The sequence below is a fragment of the Mobula hypostoma genome, chromosome 7, assembly GCF_963921235.1.
Source record: "Mobula hypostoma chromosome 7, sMobHyp1.1, whole genome shotgun sequence".
Classification (NCBI taxonomy): Eukaryota; Metazoa; Chordata; class Chondrichthyes; order Myliobatiformes; family Myliobatidae; genus Mobula; species Mobula hypostoma.
The window spans coordinates 33,846,894-33,863,549 of record NC_086103.1 but is presented as its reverse complement, the minus strand read 5'-3'; the positions used below and the strand labels follow the sequence as shown (position 1 = coordinate 33,863,549).

Sequence of the window (16,656 nt, the reverse complement as noted above, 5' to 3'; positions counted from 1 at the left end):
ACAGGGAGGAGTGATAGTTAGAAATAGCTTATAGTAACTCCTAAAGCATTGAATCAGAGCCCTTATTGCCCATTATCTCCAGCAGAGTTAGAAGTAAAGCTTGTTTAATCCTGATGACGTAAATGGCATTAAAGCTATTGGTGCAAGGAAGATAGGACATGAACACCTACGAGGGAAAGAAATATTAATTCCAAGTTAATTTTGGGGATTTAACCCTTCCAAAAACTTATTTCTGAATTTATTTCTGGGATCATAACTACAGTTATCTTCACATTTTGGCTTTATACTCATTTTTAGCAAGTCTGATTTAAAAAAAATGTGTAATCATTTTAGAAATAATGTACAATAAAAATTATACTTTGCAAAGGATATCAATACTAGATCAGAGTCCATGCTGGACAGTGCTAATTCCAAGTGATGTCATCAATAATTGTTTAAAACTTGGAAAGGAGCTCGTAACGTTGTGTTATTGGTACCAGAAGCAAATCTGTACACCGAACAATTCATTAGATAGAACAAAGCATTTGGGGAACAAGGTATTTCATCATAAAAATTAGTCTTGTTCAATAGCTCATTTTATTAAAACCTGTAAACATTATACCTTTAATAAATACACACATTTAAAATATTAACTAATTGAATGATTCTGGTTAAAACGTATGATAAACGTATGATAAAATTTAGATCCAAACACTCAATCGAATACAAACAGTTCAATTCGTTGCTAAGAAGTTCATACAAATTTATGATTTTTTTAGTAAAGGATTATTGTGAAAATCTAAAACAATAATAGTTCAATACAAAGAGATGGCTTGGTATTACAGCTCATATTGTCTCATTTACACGAGAAGATAGGAAAGGCAGTCTCTCCTATGAGAAACAAATGACACATTAGCCATGTTCTTGCTTCTTCCAAGAGCTTCTTCCAATGTTTCTTCCAAAATTAAATTCTTCAAATTGCTTAACAGGAATAGCCGACGACGAAGCTCTAAATCATTCCAAACACACTGCAGTTTTGTTTCTGTACAATTTATCATAAAGTTTACTTCCTACAGGAAACTGTCCTTATGGCTTCTGGGAAGGAATTGTTTATAGCATTTGAAATGAATAAGGAAAAAGGCCATTCATTTCTGAAGCTGCTCCTAATTGGATAGATTTACTGCAGTCCTCAAAGGGATTCATTTTGTGGCCTAATATGTCCTGAGGACAATTTCAGACACGATTGATGGACCCTTGTATTTCTACTATTCCCACTGGGGGAGATGCAATCTGCGAATCAGAATCACTTATTATAGGACAAAGTTTGTTGGCATTTTCCACACTTGGTTGATCAGTAAACTCTGCTAAATTTGGCACATCATTCCCTGAGATGTTAAGGCCTTTCCAATCCCTTATGGCTTGGACCTGTTGCTCTTTGTCCAAATTGTCCAGTTGGCGAACTTTCAGAAGGCAAGATGAAGATAATGTGCCTTGCAAACTACGAATGAAATACCTGATGATATAAACAAAGATAAGAAAACCATTTCTAATGCATGCAATGTTAAAATAAAAGTCATCAAAAATGAGTTTTGTTCAATTTTATCAACTTTATGTAAACACTTTACAATGTTCAGTTTGCTCATATAAAACTGTACAATTCCATGGAATGATGAGTGGTCCAGTAACTCATGAGATATTTAAAAAGTAATGGTAACCCTCAAAAAATGAATGGAAGGTTAAAATACCAAAATTATGAAAACACACCCTAAACCACCTCAAACTTTCCCATTTCCAATCTAATGGATGTAATGTCATGGACGATGACAAACCATCTCCAGCAAGCTGATCATCAGAAAAACTTGTTAAGGAGTTTTTGAGCTCCCAATTTTATGAATCTATTTTTAACTCATGCCCCAAGAAACTCAGCTGTTACTAGGAGATAAGAACAACACAGATCACCAGGTATGTATTTTTACAGTAGTTTATGGAAGAGAAGTTTCCATAAGGCTCTGACTGCTTTTGCCTCGTGTCACATTCCCTGCACATTTGCAGTCTCCCTTATCACTGGGGCCCTGACAGAACCAACTCTTCATCTTCCCCAATTCCTGCTAAATTACTTCAAAGTTCAAAATAAATTTAGTATCAAAGTATGTATATTTTACCATTTACTATTTTGAGATAAATTTTCTTGCAGGCAGTTACGGGAAAGAAATATGATAGAACTTTATGGAAAACTATACATTAACAGACAGACTGACAAATATTAATGACAAACAAGAAGCCTAGGTTATTCCCATTCCATCCCCATCTTATTTTAACCCACACTATTCTCAATCTTTTGAAGCTATTCTCAGTTGTTCTGAAATGAAAATGATGGATTTTACCTTGGTAACAGAGCCAGGATTGGTGTGGTAAGGCAGATGAGGTGGAAGAGTGGATCAGTCATCTGACGTTGCATTATCCAGTAAGGATTTGACGGACTGTTGCAGGTCACACAGAAGGTACTATAAACAAGTATAATTGCAAAGTATAATACAATGCTCCCAATCATGGAAACCCAATGCAGGAAGGTCTGTTAAAAAAAGAATGAAATCATAAAGAATAAATTACTTAAGCCTAATATTTCAGGCAAACAAACATATATATGTTGCTGAATAGCAATCTTTTCTTCAGATGTAATGGTGAAGGAAGTAGACAGACTGGTCTAACTCACTGGCCCTCTGCCTCTGACAGCACACTACAATTTTTAAAGCTTTGATGATGTGGTAGTGGTTTCGGGGTTGCCGGGGGGAGCGTTTGGTTTGGTTGTAGAGCATAAATAGTAACATGTCTTAAACTCAGTGAAATGTGTCTTGCTGATATCCTTCTGGACTCTTACCAAAATAATCTGAATAACATGCAATTTTAATACCCTTGTATGACATCAGGATGCAATTATGCTTAAAGGTTTCAAAGAGAAGCTAGCAGGTGCTGATCTTAGAGGCCTAATGGAATACAGAACATTATAACATTAGAAAGCTTTTAATAAAAACAGGTCATTCAGCCCAACAAAGCTTACCAAATTCCTATTCACATAGAGTGGTTAAATAACTGTCACGTTTAGATTTGAAAGGCTCTAAGTTACTCAACTACACAACTAGGTAGTTTGCTTCATGTTTCCACAAGTCACCTTTTAAAGAAATGCTTTGTGATGTTAGTCTGAAATCTCCCTTTAACCAGTCTCCACCTATGGCTCTGTGCCCTCATTGATGGATTAATTTTGAAGTGGCATCTGGCATCCACTTTACATAGTCCTTTATGATTTCGAACACTTCTTATCATGTCCCCTCTCATTCTATGTCTACTTAGCCTAAAAAGATTCTTTCATCTTTTTTCATAGCTCATACTCTGCAGACCTGGAATGAGTCTCGTTGTCCTTCTCTGAACTTTCTCTAGTGCCTCGACATCCCATATAAAGGCATCCGTTAGTCTTGCAAGACCATGGATCTGCACCTGGAAAGTCTTCACTCTCAAGGGCGGCAGGCCTGGGCAAGGTTGTATGGAAGACCAGCAGTTGCCTATGCTGCAAGTCTCCCCTCTCCACAACACCAATGTTGTCCAAGGAAAGGGCATTAGGATCCATACAACTTGGCACCGGTGTCGTCGCAGAGCAATGTGTGATTAAGTGCCTTGCTCAAGGACACAACTCGTTGCCTCGGCTGGGGCTCGAACTCACGACCTTCAGGTCGCTAGTCCAATGCCTTAACCACTTGGCCACATGCCCACAACACCCCATATAATAGCTAATATTCTCCAATCCAGACAACATGCTGATGTACCTCTTCTGCACCATCTCCAAAGTCTCTATGTCCTTCCTGTAAAGGATGAACCAAATGCATCCACACCAAACCTTTATACAGTTGCAACATATCTTCTCAACTTTAGACTCAACACCCTAAACAACAAAGGCAAGCATGCCGTACCCCACCTTCAGCATCCTTTCTGCATGTGGTACAACTTTCAGAGAGCTATGGATTTGCTCAAGTTCCCTCTGTACTCTTAATCTGGAATTTGCTGCTTTTCAGGTACAATACCCACCAACTGACGAGTCTTTGCTAAATAGGTGTCTGACAATAATATTAGCTTCAGAGAAGAAATACTGTATTCCTGGAGTGACCTGCAAATTCAGAGTGCTCCAATTCCATCCAGCATATGATGGATAGGTTGTTTTCAGGGGGATTTTTGATAGGTGTTCTGTGAAGCACAGTTAGTTTAGGAAATGGACCTCAGAGTACTTACTTAATTCTACCCAGAGGACAGTGATCAGCAGAACACCCAAAAGAAGGTAGTTCACATTAATTCTGAAAAATTAATAAATGCCAATTTGTTCACTTCAACATTTTTGTGCATCTTTGAAATGGCATCACATTAAGCAAACTATTTAAAAATAAATAACTCTTTTTAGGCAGGTACACTTTTCTAATCTGATTAACTCAACTCTGAACTGTATGGACTCACTTTCAAAGACCCTACAACTAATGTCCTTGGTATTATTTATTTGTTTCATCACTATTATTTGATTTTTTTTGGATTTGTGCAGCTTGACTTCTTTTGCACATTGGTTGGTTGTCAGTTTTTGTGTGTAGTTTTTCATTGATTCTATCGTATTTCTTTGTTTGATTGTGAATGCCTGCAAGAAAATGAATCACAGGATAGTATATGGTGACACATATGTATTTTGTTAATAAATTTATTTTGCATTTTGAACTTTTATATGGAAACTTAGTTAATTTTCTGAATAGAAAACATATAACCCTATTTCCAGTGGGAAGGACTGACTTCATTCCCTACTTCTAATAGTCTGCATTTTTTCTTGGATGATTCAACATGAGGTAAGCACTCTGGGTATCAGCTGCGGCTAACTTGTTATTACCCCAGCTTACAAGTCTCTCTCTAGAAATTTGTGCACAAAAGTTACGGTTCATATTGCAGGAAGTGCAGGACCACCAGAAGAAATATTAAATTGAGCTAATTACTGACTAACCCAGAGTCTGACTAATATTTTTCTCTCAATCAATATTCATACAAAACAGATTATATGATCACGGTCATATTCATTTTAGCATGAGGTCACTGTATTGGCTGTGAATTCTACGTTACAACAAAAGCTCACCTTCAAAGCTGTTTCTCAACTGCATGTAGTTTTGCCATTCTTTTACTATTCAAGGCGATGTGTTACACCATGACAATACTGTATAAATCATACTGCATGCACTTTTTTATTTAAAGTACTAACAGTGATCGATGTCATTTATCTTATTTATTTCTTACAAAGGCAAAATCCATTTATGGTTAACAGTCAAAGTAGACTGGTTTTCATTTTCATTTATCTGAGTTAATGGGGCAGACAGAACTGTTTTGCCTCATTAAAGGTAACAATGCTAACAGATGGAAAATTACTCCTAAAAGCCCATATTATCACCATCATGGCGCAGGCGAGTCAACACTACAAAATTTTATAACTTCCATTCAGCTTTCTTACTTGAGCATACCTTGCCATATTACCATTTCTAACTGGTGTTGTTATACAAGATCATAGGATTTTCACCAGAAAGCTCAGCTTGTATTTTACTGCAGTCTGCTTGGCTCTATTGTTCTAAGATCCTGACTTACCCAGGTTTTGGTTTCAATTGCCAGATGTGCTAGAATTGTGAAGAAGGCCGCTGTATTCATTGGCGTGCCAAATGTAAAGACATCAGTATTTGAATCTCGATAAGTCTTGAAATAAAAACAAGAATAGCTTCCAGTAAATGGAAAGCATAAACATGTTCAAGGATAACAGTACAGAATAGAATGGCACTAGTACTTACAAAGTACGGAATGAAAAAGCAAACAAGACTTTGATAAAAAGCATCCAGCACAGTGATCCAGAAAGTGCAGTTATTGTAGGCCTGGAAAAGACATCAGTAAATTCTAGTTGGGTTCTGTTTGGTGACCAAAGAACAAAAAAGCATGTTTGTGAGATGCTGGCATTCTTCCTATTTCTTTGACTCCATTATCACTCTTCCCAAGACACCACAGTTTTGTACATCAGTTTAATCATTAGCCATGAACATGTGTAGTATGTTCAAATACACAAAGTACCAAATTACCGCTTTGAAAAAAACATTGAGGGAAGCTGACATGTGTACAAGAGTGGTCAGAAGGAATCCTTCTATGGGTATTCTTTCTCAGTGAAAAATTAATGCACCTCTTCATTTTACAACTCAGAGATGGCAGGATTTTTCATCATTTCTAATTGCTGGCAGTGCTTTTGTTCAAGTGAAATGGAAATTTAGGGTTTGGCCACAGTCTCAGGTTATATGATGACCAATAGTTCTCTCAGAATCAAAATCACCAAAAGACAATTCTATGCAATTATCCCATTCACGTTAAAAAGGCTTTACAGTGGATAATTTGATGGTTGCGATTTTGACGTTACAACAGAAACTGCACAACAAAAGTGTGTCACAGATGTCGAAGGGCTTTTGGGAATCCTTAGGTGGTGAAAGGTGTTTTAGCAAAGAATATATTCCTTTCTTCTCTTTCTGAATATTTTCCACTAAAAGAATAATTCCATAGAGATTAAACCACAAATGTATTAAGAAGCAAAAAATAAAACCAGATTCAGTAACTGTTTGCATTATTAAAAGATAATATTTCTAATATATATTTACCCCTGATTGTTGACTGTATCTGTAAAGTTCAGGAAACTCTAAAAGCATTTCTGCAGAGACATCCTTGTCCAGTATTCCACATGTTAACGGAGGGAGGGAGGTGAATAGAAGGTTGAAGAAAATCATCAGCCAATAGTCAATCATAGAAGATCCACTAAAGCCGCAAAAGAACTGGTACCAGAACAGTAGATTCACATAGGCCTAGGAAAAAGAATTAGAAAGCTGGTTCAGAATTGAATTATTCTCAAGAGCCTCACTCAAAACTATTGGAGTTGCAAACTGGTCATTAACTAAATATTAGGTAAATGAGAAACAGCTTGAAATTCATCCTATGTAAATGGGAGCAACATTCCCAATATAGCTTAATTTTGTGCACAATCATCTAACTTGATGCCACAAGTAACAAGCAGCTAGTCTGCAGCTATGACATGCCCCACTCATTGTTATCAATGGGCTGTGCCAGCTTATGAATGAGCTCAGCAGGCTGTCCTGCTGGCACTCTCCATACCACTTGACCACTGATGCGTGAAAGCCACCAGCAACCAGCCACGGAGCAAACACCGATGGCATAAAGTTAGTCTTATCGGTTTCCTTAGAGGAAAACACTTGGTTGTATTTCTAAGCTGTGTCCTTCTTTGGATTTTCCACATCTAAAGAGGGTTATGTTAAAACACACAAAAATATAACTTACAGCCATCTATAACCACTTCAAAATACACAATTATCTATTCACTGATTTCAATAGAAAGCATTCTTTTCCTTTCTTATTACTTCCCAATGATCTCCCTGCCAAACTGCCCCAGCCAACACCTGGACTCCTCTTCCATTCCAGGCCCACCCTTCTGGACTTCCTTCTCCCACATCTGAGAACATCAGAATTGATGACTCTGTTATTATCCAAACTCTCAATCAGTTAGATACCTTTTATCATTCAGTAACCCAGCTGGAATGGGAAGCTGCCACATGAGGCTGGAACATGTGCCAGCATGTGACAAGGACCTAACTAGATGGCAAGGAATAAGTCAGAATTTCAGCAGTTACCAAGAGAATCTGGTAATTTGGCAAATTAACAGCCAGAAATAAAGGAAAGTAAAGGCAGTTACTCATAATACTGTCAGTCCATTTGTTGGTTGATCTGACCTTTGATGCAACAATTGGATATCAAGATGTTGTAAGATAGGTCCATAAATAATTTTGATTCAATCCAACCTCAAAACACTTTAACTATCATTTCCCCATTTTAAAGCAAACACTATCCTCTAATTTGTACAATTGTTTCAAAACTTTGTTGCATAGCTGGTTGGTTCAGCTGTGGTTTCTCGATCATAGCTCACTGCAGTAGAACTATTGCTTGTGCCAAATGCAATGCTGTCTTTCAGTTTAAGGAGACCTTGATGGAAAATGATTTTCATCACAGAAAACAGACTTGGGTAAATTTGGTAAATAAAAAATGGCCTTTGAAGTACTTAAGAAATTGTAGGATCTGTACTAATACTGACTGTGGTCTAAAAATAGTAGCTGAGATGTACTAAAATCATTTTGCAAAGTATTAGTGCAAAGCTTGATTTGCCATTTGGTTTCCATTTACTCCACCTTTTGGTAGTCATTTGCATATATTCATAACTGATAAGTACCTGGTTTGTAGTTGCACCTACATATTTTAGAATTTGAACCTACCAGGACAGTTTAGATGAAAATGGAAAGAAGAAACAAAGAATTTGGTTTATTAAGTAAAGAGCTTAACAATATTAGGAGAAAATCGTGGTGATATCAGAATGGCTATGATAAGCATGCCACCTGACTAGCCAAAAGCCAAATTTGTCCGCTTACCACATTCTTGTAAAAGTAGTAACTGATCATATTTGCCAAGCGTGTGTAACACCAGTGACCATGTACCAACAGCAGTTTTTTAAGATATTTAAAATGAGAAATTGCAAAATCACTGGCCATCACAGCCTGTAAACACAAAAAATATGTATGAGAAAACTTCAAATTTATTAAACATTGCATGGATCAAACACATAATCAGAACTCTCTGTTCTACCAGACTGTTTGCCTCAGTTCTATGTCCCGTCTGTGTGACGATCTTCTATTCTATACTAATACAAACTCACTTTAAAATTTGCACCAGCTAGTCAGTGGAAGTACATTCACATTCTGAGTAACCTCTGAGTAAATTCTGAATTCGCTGCTTAGTTATGAACAAAAGAGATGCTGCGGATGCTGGAAATCGAGAGTAACACATACAAAATGCTGTAGATACTTAGCAATTCAGGCAGAAATAAACAGTTAACATTTTAGCCCAGATTAAGTGTGGAGATTGGAGCTAAAATGATTGGCCTCTGGGAAATCCTGCTTCTGCAGATGGAATGAACGTGCTCAATAAAGCAGCTCCTCAATCTATAGTATGCTGGGTCTCACCAACGTAGAGGAGGCTGCGACTTCTGCCATCTTCAACAGGATCCTATCACCAAACAGACCTTTACCTCACCGCCACTCTCCGTTTTCTTCAGGGTTCGCCCTCTCCATTGTTCCTTTGTCCATTCTTCCCTCCCCACTGGCAAGCAGATGAAGTGCTACACCTGCCCAATCACCTCCCTCTTCTTCACTTCCATTCAGGGCCTCAAACAGTCCTTCCAGTTGAGGCAACAGCAGTCATCTACTGACTGGACTCCCATTCTGACAAGCTGATTCATGGCCTCCTCGACTGCCATGATGAGGTCACTCTCATATTGGAGGAGCATATTCCGTCTGGGTAGCCTCCAACTTGAAGACATAAATATCGATTTCTCAAACTTCCGGTAATTTTTCTTTCCTTTCCCTCCTCTTCCATTTCCTGCATTAGTTCCCTTCTTAGCTCTTTTCTTCTCACTTGCATAACACCTCTCCCTGGTTCCCCTCCTCGTTCCCTTTCTCCCAAGGTCCACTCTCCTCTCCTGTCATATTCTTTCTTCTTCCCCTGGTTTTTTCACCTATCCCCTCCTCGCTTCTCACTTCATCTCTCCTTCTCCAGCCACCTGGCTTCACCTATCACCTTCTTGCTTGTACTCCTTCTTATCCTGGCTTCCTCCCGCTTCATTTCCAGACCTGATGAAGGGTCTTGGCCTGAAAATTCAGCTATTTATTCCTTCCCATAGATACTGCCTGACCTGCTGAATTCCTCCAGCATTTTGTAGGTATTCACTGCTTAGTTTACTCCCTTTTCTCCAACACTAAACAATATGTAGGCCAGTTTTTTCATTCGAAATGTAAGAGAAAAACTGGGCCCATCATCATTGGATGTTCTTCTTTTTGATTCAGTCAAGGGGTGTGGGCTTCACAGCTGGATCCACAGTTATTGCCATCTCTAATTGGCCCTGAGAAGGTGACACTGAGCACATTTCTTGAACCACTGAATATATCGACAATGCTACTAGGGAGGGAGTACCAGGATTTTGACCCAGCGGTGGTGAAGGAACAGCAATATCTTTCCAAATCAGAATGACGTATGCTTGGAGGGATATACCCTGGAGGTGTCCTCATGTTTTTGCTACCTTGTCCTTCTAACTGGTAGAGTTGCTGGTTAGGAAGAAGCTGTCTAAGTAGTCTTGGTGAGTTTATCCAATACTTCATGGTACCAAACTGCTGCTACTGTTGTCAGAGGTGATGTGAGTGAATGGTTGCAGATAGGATACCTATCAATGGTCCCTTGTGTTGTTGAGGCTGCACTTATCCCAGTATCCCTTCATACTGCTTGAGGCTGATAGATCATGGATTGGCTTTGGGGAGTTAGGGGGTGAGTTACTTACCCCAGGTGTCCTAGCCTCTGACCTACTCTTATAGACATATTGTGTAGCTAATTGACTACTCCAATACAGTTTCTGGTCAATGGTATCCCTTAGGATACTGATAGCTGGGGATTAAATAATGGATAGCTGAATATTCTCTTGTTGGCACTTGTGTGGAACAAATATTACTTGCTACTATCAGCCGAGACCTGGACTAATGTCAGGTCTTGCTGCATTTGGTTGAAGATTGCTTCATTATCTGAGCCACCACAAATTGCCCTAGACTTTCTGCAATCATAAGCCAAACACCTATATTTTTGAGCCTATAATTGATGAAGCAACTGAAAATGGTTAGACCTTGAGCACTATCCTAGGGAATTTCTGCAATGTTATTCTGTGCTGAGATGACTTTACTCTAACCTCCACTACAATGTCTTCTATTGTGATCATCTATGATTTGAATCTATGTAAGGTTTCCCCCTCATTCCCATATATTTCAGTTTAATCAATGCTCCTTCATGTCATACACAATCATATCCTTCCCTAGTATTCAGGATAGTTACTCTCATTTCACTGTGTCAACCTTAATAGAACTTCTTCTAATGTTAAAAGATCTATATTGGTCTTGATTCAGAACAGACTGCCGTTATCCAGTCTGTTCATCCATTCTGCACTGACATTATTACACATTTCTGGCATCTTCCTCTTAAGTCATGTTTGCACCCTCTTCTTGTGCCCCCATATCATTTTCACAAGCTGGTAAACACAATTCAACCTTGTCAGTACTGTACAGAGTATTCAAATGTTATTAAAGGAAATCTCAGCATGAATACAAATATATAGTACCATATAATGAAAGAGGAGAATGAACATTCTGACCATGATTTATTGGATATTTTGGCAGCATGATTTATTCTTTTCCTGCTAAATTTCAAAGAGTACTGTACCTGCATTCCTTCTTGACCAGTAATCCCAATGCCTACGTTAGCAGCTTGGATCATACTGACATCATTGGCTCCATCGCCTAGACAATAAAGTACATCAACTTAATACATCCTTCAATGAATAGTATGGAATGATCAATAGCTTGCTCTTGCACTGCATCTTATTCAAATATAAATCAACTCTGTATGACAAAATGACATTAGTATGCAAGTACAAAAATGCTGGACAAAGAGATCCCAGGCCCATGAAATATTCCAATGAGCTTCAGAAAATTAAGCATCATGGTTCTAATATCTCCAACCCATGGAGTCTCTTGGGAAGACCATGAAAAAATGCTCCTCAGAAACCAGTCCAGAATGATTAGAAAATACGGGGACATAATCTACAATTCCTAAAGACAATTGAGGCAAGTTATCATTCATTACGGTGTTCCAAAATGTATCTTTTGTACGACAATATGTCATTTCACAGGTAGAAATCTATTCAGGAGCCATTTGAGTCTTTACAGAGAATGTGTGCATACTTCACAAGGAAACAGTTTGATCTTAATGTGGACAAACCTGCAAAAACAAAATCTACTGACGTGTAACAGAATTTGAGCAGAGACACTCTCAGCGTCCCCAAAACTTTGCAGATAATAACTAGCATGCAAAAGACAACAAACTGCGCAGATACTGCAGGCTTGGTAATCCATACTGTTGGTGCAGTCTTTTATTGATTCTATTATGGTTGTTGGGTTTGTTGAGTATGCCCCCAAGAAAATGAATCTCTGGATTGTATATAGTGACAAATATGCACTTTGATAATACACTTACTTTGAAATTTGAGCCCTCTGTATAACGGTGTTATCCAGATTGCTCTTAAAATTCTCCCCTCTTATCTTGTATCTGTGCCCTTCAGTCTTAACTTCTCAAATCTGGGGCAATAGACTTACTATCCAACTTATCCATCTGCTTTATGATTTTATAAACTTCTATGAGGTTCCTCTCTTTCTGCTGCATTCCAGGGTGTAAAAATCTAGCATAGCCAGCCTCCCTCTATAGATCAAACCTTCTAGTCAGGCAGCATCCTCGCAAATCTCTGCTGCACCCTCTCCAGCTTGCCAATGTCTTCCTCATAACTGGGTGACCAAAACTGTACGCAATAATCCAAGTGCAGCCTCACCAATGCGCCTACTCCTAAGTTCATTATCCTGATGGATGAAGACCAGTATGCTAAACATCTCCTTCACCACCCTGTCTACTTATGTGGCCATTTTCAACAAAGTGTGAACTCGCACTCTTAGGTCTCTCTGTTCCGCAACACTTATCTGTGACTTGCCCTTCATAGTACAAGTCTTACACTAGTTGGACCGTTCAAAATGAATCATTTTAAACTTAACTAAGTTAGAATTCATTTGCCATTCCTCAGCCCAACTCCCTGATTGATCAAGATTTCTTTGCAGTTCACTGTAACCTACTTCCTATCAACAAGACTCTCTAAATTTAGTTTCATCATCAAAATTGCTAATCTTGCTATGTATACTCATATCCAAATCATTTACATAAATAATGAATAACAGAGGGCCCAATATTGACCACTGCAGCATCCCACTAGTCACAGGCCTCCAGTTGGAGAATTGACCTCCAACTATCACTTTTGCTGCCCATCAATAAGGCCCTTTGATTTCAGCTTGCTCACTCACCCTGAATCCCATGCAAACTAATCTTTCAGGTTAGCCTGCCATGCAGGACCTTGTTAAAAGCATTTGAAATTTGAACTTACTAAAGTCAATATTGCCAACAGCCACTACCCTACCTTCGTCTTGTCCCTTAGTTACCTTGGTGAAAAATTCCAAATGATTCATCAGACATTATCTCCTATGCACAAAACCCTGCCAATTATTCCTGACCTGGCCTTGACTTTCCAAGTGATGGTACATCTTGTCCCTCAGAATTTCTTCCAGTAACAGCTGTATAACTGAAGTCAAGATCATTGGCCTATAGGAAGTGGTAGAGACTAATATAACTTCGATGCTTACAAGGCTTGGCTGTGCTGTGTAATTCTATCATTCTGTTCATATTAAAGAATTCTCAAATACTAGGAGTAAGAAATACTTTTCCACTTACTTGAAAAATAACAGAGAGATACATACCTATTGCTAATGTCATGGCATTCAGATGATCTCGAACTAGTTCGACTACCATGCTTTTCTGCCGTGGTGTGGAACGACAGCATATCACAGATTGGCAACACTTTGCCAGATCCAGAAACTTCTTCTGCAGATTTCCTTGGAAAATCATATTCAAAGTCTGCCCATCAATTACCAACCCAAAACTCGGTTTGGCTGTAGGGTTGTGTGTTGCGGACATGGGTGCAATATTCACAGTTAATTTGGAAGTAGTACAATTTATTCCATTGTACTTTTGCACTTCATCTAAGAAGCAATCCAAGGAAGATTCACAGGTTTCCTGTTAAATAACAGCAGATTAAAAATAATTACCATTTAGAAAATAGAATAATTATTTAGTAAGTTATTGCCAAGGATCATTTATTGTAGTTCAAGTTATTTCAGAGCAGAACAGTCATTTCTCACCTTAAACCACACTGAGCGAATTTTAAGAGTGGTAAAAGCTTTGATAATATATCTGTGAAATACGTGACTCATAATTCCAATAAAGGTGTAAAACTGCAGGTCCTAGACATAAAAATTGTGAAATCCAAACTCCTATTAGAGATAGAAGGAATGACAAATTCATGTCCAATAATTCCTCAATATTTGGGCAATGTTCACTTCCATTGGAATTCTTCTGATTAAAAAACACAATCAGAGCATACATATAGCTAGACCAAGACAACATTTAGACATAGGCCAATAAATGCCAAGTAAAACTTCACCACATTAACAATGGGCAATAATCAACTCCATCGTGAGGGGAAAAAAAAATCTACCTCTGACATACTAAGTTGTCCTCTTTAGATCATCCTATCCAGCCCTTGGCCAACACCTCATTGATCCCATTTTGGGCCTAAAATGTAACTGGACATGTCACAAAAAATTCTGACTGGAAAAACATGAGCATGCCCAGGAGTGGATAGCAAGGACAGAGCAATTGACCGATTCTCCAGTGTCTGAAAATATCATGAGCATTCAAGGAGCATGACACCATTCAGGAAAAATAGCCCAGATGATCACCACCCAATCCTACACACCAAATATTCACTCCCTCTGCCATCTTTAACCATGGCTGCAATGCCTACAAAATGCATTGCTGCAACTTGTCAAGATATCCTCATCATACACCAGCAATCTCTACCAGCTAGAAAGACAGACAGCAGGCACATGGTGAAGCTTTTATCTGCAAGTCCTTTTGAAACTCACATACTACCCCGACTTCAAAATATATTGCAATTCCTGTGTCACTACTGTGTTTAAATATTGAAAGTTAACCAAGCACCACTGCATTGCAGTGATTTAAAAAGATGACACACCACCACCACCCACCAAGAAGCAGTTAAGGGCCGACATCATAGAATCATAGGATAGTCACAGCAAGAATAAAAGCCTTTTATCTCATTGTGTCCAGTATTCTACCAAAGTAATTCACTAGTTCCGATCCCAGTCCTTTCTCCTGCAGAAAATTCACAAAACTACTTCTTTTACTACTTCAAGTATGATTGTATTACTCAGCTGTGTGTAATTGCAAACTGTGATTTACCAGCTGTTTACCTCATCTCTCCCCCTCCAGGTTTCACCTATCACGGGGTGTTTATTTCTCCCCTTCCCCCACCTTTTAGATCTCCTCCTCAACTTTTTTTCTCCAGTCCTGCTGCAGGGCTTTGGCCCAAAACATCGACGGTACTTTTTGCCATATTGCTGCTTGGCCTGCTGAGTTCCTCCAGCATTGCGTGTGCGTTGTTTCCGATTGAGTGATCTGGCATTTTGCTGTCTCTGAGGGAGTTTGGTGAGGTTCGGAGTGGGGCGGGTGGCCTGGAGGCCTGGAGATGGGGCACAAGTCCGTGCTCGACTTCACTGTGTTCACCCGATCGACTGGCGGGCGTTCGGCTCCATCTGCCTGCGTTTGGTTGGTCTTCCTCTCCATCTTGCTAGCTGTTGGCGGAGGAAAGTGCAGGTGTCTTAGAATCCACATTGCAAGGATGGATCAGAGGCCATGGACTCGTTTTAGGGGACTTTGAGATTCATGTTGCATGTTCTGATTACTCATTTCTTTTGCTGCTCTTGATTGGTTTGATCGAGGTAATTGAAGCGGACTGGGGCACTTTGGTGGAGAACAGCCCTGCGGCCTGCAGTGGGCTAGTGGCACAGAGCTGAACTGAACTAAACTGAATACTACTGGACTCCTGGTTTGTTGCCTGATATTCTACGTCTCGTATGTCTGCTTTCAGCCATTTGTGCAATTTGTTCTTTTTTCCTGTGCTGAGCTTTTTAATGTTTTTTTGAATGGGATCCATGGTGTTCCTTTGTTTCATGGCTGCCTGCAGGAGGAAAAATCTCAGAGTTGTATTCTGTATAAATACTTAGATAATAAATGTACTTTGAAAATCCTTGCAGAATTTTCCTCATCATGTCCTTAGCCAGCTGCGTTCTTGGCCACAATGGGACTGACTCTGACACATCTACAGGCAGTCCATTCCAAATTCCAACAACACACCGTGGTAAAAAGAACCTTCATGCCACCAATAATTCTCCTCCCTGTATTTTGTTGATGTGATCTTCAGTCCTTGGCCCCTCAACCGATGCACAACCTCCTATCATCCACTTTGTCCAGACCCTTCTTCATTTTATTATCCAATAATATATCCCCCTTAGGCCTCTATTCTCCAAAGAAAACAGTCTAATATTTCCTAATAATTGTAATCCTCAAATCAGGAGCCATTCTCGTTATCTATTTTCTGAACCTTTCCAATGCTTATACCTCCTGCCTGAGGTGACCAGAATTGAACACAATATTTAAGCTGAGGCCAGTTCTGTGTTTTATAAAGAAGCAGCACGATTTCACTGCTTTTATACTCTGTCTCTACTGATGAAAGCCCAGAATTGTATACATTTATTAATTCAGCTGTCTCATCTAATGCTATTAATTTAGAGATACCACCTTTCCTTGTAAAGATGGTTGAAAAATATTTATTAATACTTCTAAAATGCCTCAGCATCACTGAAAAGTTTCTATTTTCACTCCTCCAAATGATATGTTGTGCATGTCATGTGCACGTTAAACTCATTGACATCATTTCTATTTTTGCTGACCCCAGTAAAATCTTTGGCAGAC

At 38.9% G+C, this 16,656-nt stretch overlaps 1 protein-coding gene across 1 annotated transcript in view; it reads right to left on the bottom strand.

Moving 5' to 3' along the window:
* Positions 1-579: 579 nt before the first annotated feature.
* Positions 580-16,656, bottom strand: part of LOC134348881 (phospholipid-transporting ATPase VB-like) — a 327,217-nt gene continuing 311,140 nt past the window's right edge. Inside the window, exons 17-24 of the mRNA XM_063052666.1 lie at positions 13,521-13,836; positions 11,389-11,465; positions 8,505-8,630; positions 6,675-6,875; positions 5,829-5,909; positions 5,632-5,736; positions 2,364-2,551; positions 580-1,492 (exon numbers count right to left, since the gene is read on the bottom strand). Coding sequence (XP_062908736.1) covers positions 1,213-1,492; positions 2,364-2,551; positions 5,632-5,736; positions 5,829-5,909; positions 6,675-6,875; positions 8,505-8,630; positions 11,389-11,465; positions 13,521-13,836 — 1,374 coding nt within the window. The 3' untranslated portion in view covers positions 580-1,212. The remainder of the gene's footprint in view (positions 1,493-2,363; positions 2,552-5,631; positions 5,737-5,828; positions 5,910-6,674; positions 6,876-8,504; positions 8,631-11,388; positions 11,466-13,520; positions 13,837-16,656) is intronic.